This window comes from Panthera uncia, assembly GCF_023721935.1.
Source record: "Panthera uncia isolate 11264 chromosome B3 unlocalized genomic scaffold, Puncia_PCG_1.0 HiC_scaffold_1, whole genome shotgun sequence".
NCBI lineage: Eukaryota > Metazoa > Chordata > Mammalia > Carnivora > Felidae > Panthera > Panthera uncia.
In genome coordinates, this window is record NW_026057582.1 from 77,744,613 (window position 1) to 77,754,465 (window position 9,853).

Below are 9,853 nucleotides of genomic sequence, written 5' to 3' on the forward strand. Positions count from 1 at the left end.
GGAAATCTAAGATAAATTATTCTTTAAAACATGATTCTCCTGCACATTTATACATCACTGAGCATTCTCTGTACTGTTGTTTTATGTCTGTGTATTAAACCCAAGGTTCTCAAAATGCGTTTGGAAAAGAAGATACCAATGTCCCCTCCTCTCTCCTGCTACACAAAGACAATTTTTAGAGTATGACACAGAGCTTACAAAGCAAAGAATGTTCATTTTATCCATTCTCAATAGAGGGCTTGCCACTATATTTGTGATAGGACAAATACCCACCTGTTCTTTTAGAAAGCTAATGGTTATTTTCTTTAATTACTAAGAAATCTCATTCTTAAAGATTTTACTAAAAAATCGCAAATATGAAGGACAATTTGTGATTGTGTAAGTCTCTTATAGCTTAAGATTCAATATTTCCCAAATAATGACAGTGCTGTTTAGAAAAAGGATACCCTCAATTCTGCAAGCACTTTATTCCTATATGGGAATAATTACCTTACTTATCAAAACAATTTATGAATTATCAAAATAATGTTCTTTAGCATTAGACTCTTGCAAGAAACATAGACTTAAAAACTAGAACTGGACCTGGGACATCTGGGTGGCTTAGTTGGTGAAGCCTCTGACTTTGGCTCAGGTCATGATCTCACGGTTCATAGTTTCGAGTCCAGCATTGGGCTCTGTGCTGACAGCTCAGAGCCTGGAGCCTGCTTCAGATTCTGTGTCTCCATCTCTCTCTCTGCCCCTCCCCCACTCATGCTCTCACTCTCTCTCAAAAATAAATAAACATTAAAAAAAATCAAAAAGAAAATAAACTAGAACTAGACCTACTTAAGTCATATAACCACCCAATGCATGAGGCATTAAAACAAAGTTTTACTAAAGTAAATCAAAGTCTTAGGGAGATGCAGATCTAAAGGGGAGTCTTAAGTCTACAGCTACTGCTGTCAATCACCAAGTAAATAGATTAATTGCATTTATTCCTCTGAAAAGATAACACTGCATACAGAACATCAAAGAGATTATGGCACTTGGACAATATTCCTGATAAGTAAACATGGTAAATGTATACAGGTGCATACTAACTTCTCTCCTACTTTTAAATTTGGGAAAAACAGCAAGCTGGGCAAAAAACCAATTCTAATCACTTGTGGAAAAGGAGGTGAAGCTACCAGAATCCTAAGAATAGCTTGCAAAAGACCAATGAAAATAATACTGTGATTTTCTCATCCATCTTCACTTTTACTGCTTTTGTATTTTTTACTTACAAGAGAAAAAAATTTTGCAATGGAATTTGAGCCATAGGTGGACAAAATTATGCTTTCGTGTGAAATATAAAACAAGTAAAATGTAGTGGGGCTATTTGCTGCAGCTAAAAACCAATTTTTACCTCTCAGTCTTAAGGAGATGGCATGCCTTAAGGAATAAGTCCTTTAAAAAAAAAAAAATGAATGAACTGAGTTATTGTACCACATCTTGGATTTATATTTTCAGTACAGCCAAAGTATATATTAAAATAAAATAAATGCTTACTGTGTGGCATCAAACCATGTTCTTCCCCCTAAATTTAATTTGGCTGTTCCTAAAACATCCTATTAATTTTCTACATACTGTATCTTGCTTCCTACTATGCAGAACAAGCAACTGCCTATGAAATCACCCAACCTAGTGAAGGCCTTTTGGTAAAAATACATTTAAAATGATACAGGCTTTAAGACCAAGATTATCAGAGACTACGAATGTGTTACTGGTTCTGTCAGTTATGTAACTGAATTTGAGAACCACTTTCTCTTGTGGTTAGTCACTCCTTAAAGTGAGTAAGTTGATGTCTCTTCCAATGAGGAGCCTGTCTGAATGTTTTGCCACAGACTGAGCATTCAAATGGCTTCTGCCCTGCGTGAATTAGATAGTGTCTTTCCAGTTTAGATGGAGATCTAAAACTCTTGGAACAAACGCTGCATTGGTAGAGAAGGCCATCATTCCTCTCCGCCCGCCCTGAATAACCACAACAGTGACCGTGATGGCTCTGCTCTGACTGCAAAAGTACACTGGAGAGATAGGGCTGCCTGTTCCTATAGGGGGGACTAAGAATGAAATCCTCCGATTCTGCCTTAACTTTTATTTCTGATATTTGATCTGACTCTGAGGCCTCATATTTTTGGAAACCGGGAGTCTGACATTGTTGGGAAGCATTATAGTTAACATTATCACCTGGATGAATGAGAAGTTGGTTCAAATTTTCAAATTCTACTTGGCAAAGAGATCGTCTATAAGGAATCTTATCAATATGAGTTAATTTGTGTCTTTTTAAATGAGCTGACTGTCTAAAAGATTTCCCACAAACATTACAGCCAAAAGGCCTCTGTCCAGTATGAATTAAATAGTGTCTTTGTAGTTTGGATATAGAAGGGAACACTTTCTCACATTTGTCACAAGGACACATCTTATGTCCAGTATGTAGGTTTTCACTTGGAACTGAAAAACCACACTGAAGCACTTCACAGTTATTAAAGAATTCCTCACCTGATGAACCGTAGATAGATACGTCTTTATTATTCGCTGAATTATCTATAGTTAACATGTTTTCTGTCGTAAGGATACCTTTCAAGTTTTTACCCACATTTTGGTTCTGGAAGTGTTTTTGCCAAGAAAATGGCAAAGTCAATGTTTTCTTCTTTTTATTGCCAACTGTCTTGTATGTTCCATGCTTGCCAAGAGGACCCATAAATGTTCTCTGGGTTTGTTCAGGGCTCTGCTCACCAGAAATAAGATCACAATTTTCCAAGAAATTGTTTTTAAATACTTTTTTCTCAGATCGAAGATTATCTAATTTCTTACCCCCAGCACGTTTAAGTTTAGCCAAGATTTTTTTAACAACGGTTTTATAGTTGTGGCTTCTTTTGAGCCTGCTTGGCATTTTGCCACCTCTGGCAGGAAAACACTTATGTCCATTGAGAATCTGCTCTGATTCAAAACACTCTTCACACTCTGGACACTGAAAAGGGACGATATAAACAGAGTGGACATCAAGTGGATTATTCTCCTCAGATTCACCTAAATCACCATTTTCCAAACTATCCTGCTTTGCATTTAATTTATTAGGCAGCGGGCATGATTCTGGACTCTTCACCTTTAATGAAAGAGTCTGAAAGGTCTTATTCCTGGTATGGATTTGTTTATGCTTCAGAAGTTTGCTTTGAATCTTAAATCCTTTTTGACAAAAACAACATTGAAAAGGTCTTTCTTCTGAATGCGTGAGTTGATGAATTTTTAAATGAGTTGACTGTCGGAAAGACTTACTGCACAGGACACACTTAAAAGGCCTCTGACCAGTATGAATAAGTGCATGCCTATCAAGTTTTGATTGTGATGGAAACATCTTGCCGCAGATCGTACATGCATGAATATTCTTTCTTTTCTTTGTAGGGCTGTATGCAGGATCAGATTTAGAGCACGGGTGTAACGCCCATCTTTCCTCTGTGGTAAAAGTATGATACATCCCATATACCGGCTTTTCTTGCTTGGCCTCCAGCAATCTTCTGACCTGTTTAACGTCATTCTGGTAGGTTTCATTGTGAAGTTGTTGGTGCTTCACAAACGTCTTCAGATTTTTAAAGTGGCGTTGACAAATGCTACATTTAAAAGGCAGATTATGAGTTAGTTGATGTCTCTCCAGATGAACCAGTTGTCTAAAAGTTTTATGACACACATCACATTCAAATGGCTTTTGACCAGTATGAATGAGATAATGCCTAGCTAATTTTGATGGCGTTTCAAAGTGCTTGAAGCAAATATTGCAAATATATGGCCTGTTTCTAGGTAGTTTGTTGGCTACTACACACTGTTGAATCTTTAGCATTTTTAAATTGTTTTCAGCCATCATATTCTTCAGTGATATACTCTGATGAACTCCATGTTCTTAAACTCCACAGATGTCTAAAAATTAAAAATAAAAATGTATTAATTTAAAACTTATTCATATGAAAAGAAATAATTTGTCTTTTGGCTAAAGATATTAAGGGTAGAGAGGAACCTGGACTTTTTCTATGTTTATAAGTAAGTTAATAACTATTTTAGATGAATACTTTAGAATCATAAAACTAACTTCATACATAGAAATGATGAGTCTTTAAATTAAAGAAATCTCTAGGGGCGTCTAGCTGACTCAGGAAATAGAGCATAGGACTCTTGATCTCAGGGTTGTGAGTTCAAGACCCAAGTTGGGTATAGAGTTTACTTAAAAAAAATAAAATTAGGAGCGCCCGGGTGGTTCAGTTGGTTCAGCGTCTGACTTCGACTCAGGTCATAATCTTGCAGTTCTTAAGTTTAAGCCCCACAATAGGCTTTTTGCTGTCAGCACAGAGCCCACTTTGGATCCCATCTCCCTCTCTCTGCCCCTCCTCCACCTCACTCATGCTCTCTCTCTGTCAAAAATAAATAAACATTAAGAGAGGGAAATTAAAAAAATAAATTAAAAAAATATATATCTAAAAATCAATATTAGTTGGATTTCTAATTGAGATAATGCATTAAAAGGGGACTGAAATGAATTTCTTAACATTAAATAGACCTTTTAATTCCAATTTTCCTAGTTCTCTAGTAAGTAGCTTTGTCAGTATTTGTTTTGTCATTTAAAAAAAATTAATCTAGACAGGTAAGAAGTGTAAGAATTAAAATATAATACTAAAAATAAGATGTATTTGCATTTAATTATAGCATACCATGGGCACAATCTGAGAAGGCTATGTTTCAGATACCAAAGTTGGATTTCTTAGCCACCTCATTAACAGTATTTATTTTTTTATTTTTATTTTTATATAGAGAGAGTGTGAACGGGGCAAAGGGGCAGAGGGAGAGAGAGACAGAATCCCAAGTAGGCTCCATGCTCAGCTCAGAGCCTGATGCAGGGCTTGATCCCATGACCCTGGGATCAACGCCTGAGCCTAAATGGAGTCAGCCGCTCAACTGACTGAGTCATCCAGGCGCCCATAACAGTATTTACTTTTAATTACTTCTTTGGACCAACAAAGACAACATGGACAGCTGGGAGAAAATGGCCCAGATAACTGGGGTTCTAGTCCTAGATTTGTCACCATATGATCTCAGTGGCAGAAAGAAAGAAATACAGATTCTTCATCTCTAAAATGGGAAAAATGCCTCCTGGCCTGCCTACCATATCAAGTTGTGAGAATCATGGAGATAATGCATCTGGATGTGCTGGAAAACTGTGAAGCAATACACAAATGTAAGGTATTACTTAGCTCAACAGTAATCAAATTTTAAAGCTTTATCCTTGTCTGCATAATTTTTTAGGGTTTCTACCTAAGAAATAAATACATTAACTAAATTTGTAGTTATGTCTTCTTTGCATTTTGTTGTTCAGCTCTCAAAAGACATGTACAAAAGCAATGAGGCAAATTGGCTACTTCTATATTTATCAATGGCTAAGTAATTTGAAAGTTGAGTGTGGTTCACTTTTCAGACAATATAATAAAAGGATCATTTTGGTCTTGAAGTTAATATGAAGATAAAAATGGTTTCTCCAATATCCCCCTGGAGGACACATTCAAAAGTTTACCAGGTATTTTCACAAAAACCTATCTTCCCTTTTATCAGAAACCAATTTTCTTCTAATCCTTTTACTACCTTAAATAAGGGGATCAGAGATTTAAAAAAAAAAAAAAAAAAAAGCTCCTCTAGCTTTCTCATCTAATGTATTTTCTCGTTGAGATCAGAAAGTTGATCAATCTACCAGAAACTCCGCGTTCTTCTTTCTGTCAGCTGATCTTGCGAATATTCAACATATATGCTATTTGCTATTAACTGCCTTGTCCTAGAAGACACCTTAAACACAAAGTCACAAACACACCCACTGTGGTTCTCTTCAGCAATGTGAATTAGAAACATGCAAAAAATTCATTTACTGAGCAAGTATCTTCTACCAGTTGCTTTATCTCTGTTTTTCAAAGTGTACATCGCTACCCACTAATGGATTATGAAATCAATATAGTGGGTTATGATCAGCAATTTTGTTTAATAAAAAGTAGAATATATCAGATTGTATTACAAATAGTAAAGATAAATACGGTTTTGTGAAACTTCTGTATAAAGATTAAGAAAGTTTGTGAAAGCTGTTCCTGGTGTTATCTCTTCAGACAACACTAGACAGAGGAACCCACAACAAATCAATCACTTTATTCAAAGTAACCAAATAATCTATTAGGTAAGATTGGGCCCACAGGATGAGACAGGATTACTAAGGAAAGCAACAGTATCTGATTTTCTTCACTTGGCCCATATAACCCCCCAAATTTATCAAAAAATTTAATTAGAGGCCAAATGGAATATGCCACACTAGTCTATACAAAATAAAAGACTCTGACTACAAGCCACTATATTAATTTACAAAATGTACTATATAACGCAGATATCCATGTTAGTGACAATCAGCTGTTGGTGCTATTAATATGCATTTTCACTACACGGAGTTACTGGTGAACAACCTCCAAATCCCTAAACATGCTAACACAGCAACAGTTTTGGGTATTAAAATTAAGTCATGAATCCAGTAAATTGCCAAGAACTTGGCAATTTATTTCATTCCTGTCGAGCTATCAGGTGTCAAGGTGGTCAATTAGGACAATGAGTCAAAATGAAAGTAATAATCAAGCCTTTATTCACTTACTGCCACAGTGCAAGCAAAAGGCAAAACAAGTACTGGTTCCCCAGGGTCCATTGAACAGAACTACACTAGGTGAGGATCAGATGGATTTGGTGCACACAATCTCTCTGCAGAGGAGGCCAGAACAAAAAGGCTTCTGCCTCCTCATGGATCTGTGGGCCAGGGGAAGACGAAGGAAGGGAAGACGAAGGAGTGGAAAGGTCCTGAGTCAAAACGGAGAAAAGTACCTCAAGCAAGTCCCTCCCCCCACCTACCCAAAGAGGTCTTGGTGGGCACAGAGGCACCTGGGAAATACTTCAGCCAAGATCTTCAGAATGGAAGTACCTGAGCCAACAATGCAATCTAGTATAAGCCTGGGTAGCAGGAGGGAAGGAGTGAGTCCTTGACTGCAACTCCCCCCAGAAACTGGCCATGCACAAGTCTGGTGTGAAGAGGGCAGTTTCCTCCAGAAGGCCAGCCAGCCAAAACCATGCAATTGTCTACAGTCGGGCCTGAAAGATCACACAAAGGATTCTGGCCTACAGCTGACCTCCTCGATTCCTACTGTACAGTTTTCCTCTTTAATAGTTTCCATGGAATACTCTTGAAAAAATCCCACATTTGCACCACATACAACAACCATCTCCGATTCTAACAAGGTTCCTATGCCAGAAAGTGTCTATGGCTGATCACCTACCACTAGCACTAAAACTGTATTCTGTTGTCACTTGCCTTCACACCATGTGGGAAAGCACTTACTGGGAGCCCTGTACTGTTGGAACCATTGGTGGCAACCAGTGATCTCATCTGCTATTTATAAGCCATAGCTTCGGGATCCCCAATGCTCCAAGTGCAGTACCCTATGTACTTACACAGGGTGCATATTAATTTGATAAAGCTCCAAATCCCACTTCAACTGATTCTCTGTGCTCTCAATTGATATTTTTGTTGTTGGTAATCCCAAAGAAGAAACAAACAAACAAACAAGACCAAGCCAACACCATGTTCTTTTTCCTATGTTAAATTGAAAATAAAAAAAGTAAACCTCAGAGGTTCAACCTGAAGATTATTCTGACAACTGCAAGACAACACTCTGTTGGAAGACTGTAAAAACCGATTTAAAAAATTCCAAGACGCTTCCCGACTGAAAGCCTGTTGGTTTTTTACCCTTACCTAACACCATCAAAGCGAAATAAGGATCTCACAAAAAGCAAGTGAACAAAAAAAGACCGGAGAGAAACTTGGATCACTTCCAGCTGGGGAATAATCTCTGGCGACATTGATCACAACCTTTCCTCCTTTGTGGCCGCTTCTGCCCCACTTCCCCTGGCCCACTCTCGTGGCCTTGAACCCTCGCCTCTCGTCCCAGAGGGGCTGAAATGGACAGAGGACCCTGACATCTGGCCGTCGCCCTAATCGTCCACAACCAATAAGCACCTAGGGGGTCCAGCCGAATCCAGAGACTGCAAAATCCCACACTAGGAAAGGAAGGGTGAAAACTGCTTTGGCCGCAGCCAGGGGAAAAATGCCACAGGCGACTCGACCCACAGCAGGGGAAAAGCATCCTTTCTGCGCCTTCCTCTAGGAGACAGACTGCCGTCCCCCATGAGACGCAGTCGGGAGGCGGGGAAGTGGAAAAGGAAAGGGGCTAAGGTGTTGGCGCCCCCGCTGTGGGTCCCCGGACACCTTGGAGAGATCGAGGCAGGCCCGACCCTTCCCGAGGATCGCTCCACCTCACACACGGACTCCTCAAGTCCTCCTCACGCACCTGGAGCTGGCACGGACCGGGTAGGCGCGCATCACAGGGCCCAGACGCCGCGAAGGCTACGGGCGCACGTCCGCAGGGCTGGCGCGGCGACGGGCTGAGCGCGCAGGCGCGGCGCTCGGGAGCGCCCAGGGACGCGGTCCGGCTGGAAACCGGCTCCCCCCACCCCAGGGCCGCCCTTCCTTAGGCGTGGTCTGCCAGGGGGCTGGGTGGTGGTGGGTGGGGGCTCCAGAGGTGGGTCCCTACCCCCAGCGCCGCCCACACCGCAGTGCCCTCGCGGGCGGAAGAGAATAGACAAGTGGAGAAGGGCGTTTGTTGAGATGGCTCTGACAATTCGAGGAGATGAATGTAAAGTGCTCAACATAGTGCCTAGAGCGTAGTAAGCCCTTAAATAGCTTTATCATGTATTACTTTTTATATTAAACACAACTTTATAAAGTGATAGGATCTCATTTTAAAAATGAGCAAAATGAGGCTGAGGCGATAAGAAACACACCATGTCACACAGCTGATAGATGGTAGAGATGGAATTTGAACACAGGTAGGCTAGTACTAGACCTGAACTTTTAATTCACTACTTCTTCCCAAATTATAGATCATCTCTGTATTGTATGTGGACACAAGTAAGGGTTAAATGTTGTAGTTAAGTTACAGACTTGGGTGGCACATTATTATTGAATAAGATGTTTAAGATGTGAATAAGATCTACCCGAAATTTTAAGTACAAAAGACATTGGAAAATTATTGTGGATTTTTGCAGGTTCAGACTGTAACTGTCTCAGCTTGAGAGATGAGGTCATGAGGACAGGTAACAAGCACATTTTCTTTCAACTGTAAGTAACTTCCTGCATTACTTTTCAAGGACCACTGACAACAAAAATGGTTATTTCTAATGTCGATATACGTTCCTCTATTTAAAAAGGAAAAAGTTGGGCCAGTGAAAAGTGTCTATTTTCCGTGTGGTAACATGAGGAAATGGCTAATAGAAAATAAGCTTTTGCTTTTTATATAGCAACCTTGGAGGAGTCACATTTGGAAAAGGTTGAAGCCCTTACTTTCAACAGAAGCAGAGACAGAGAGAGGAGGGGAAAACCTTTAGGTGTCCTAAGTACTAACCCCAGTATGGGGACTCTGTGTGTTCAGATAACCCTTGGGGACTTGCTCCATTCTGCAGCTTCTCCTGGAAGTTCAGCTGACTAAACCATGCAAACAATTGCATCCATCACCAGCCACATAAATCCTCAGGAAAGATATGAAACTGTGAGAGAATATTACGTGAGATTTGGAACCAATGGAGGGTGCATTGGCTGCAAAATACATAGGCCTTTGCACCAAGAGCCTGAATTTGGAGTGTGGAACACAGATGAGACATGAATAAGCAATTCTCCAAGGCCACATACCCTACATCATAACTTTCCCCCATTCACTCTGAA

General features: G+C 39.8%; 1 protein-coding gene across 1 annotated transcript; it reads right to left on the reverse strand.

Annotated features, from left to right (window-relative positions):
* Nucleotides 1-823: 823 nt before the first annotated feature.
* ZNF770 (zinc finger protein 770) lies at nt 824-8,538 on the reverse strand. The gene is made up of 2 exons (XM_049613289.1): nt 8,424-8,538; nt 824-3,930 (listed from the first exon to the last, which is right to left on the reverse strand). Exon 2 carries the CDS (start codon nt 3,875-3,877, stop codon nt 1,796-1,798), a length of 2,082 nt encoding a protein of 693 aa, XP_049469246.1. The 5' UTR covers nt 3,878-3,930; nt 8,424-8,538; the 3' UTR covers nt 824-1,795.
* Between the last annotated feature and the right edge of the window lie 1,315 nt (nt 8,539-9,853).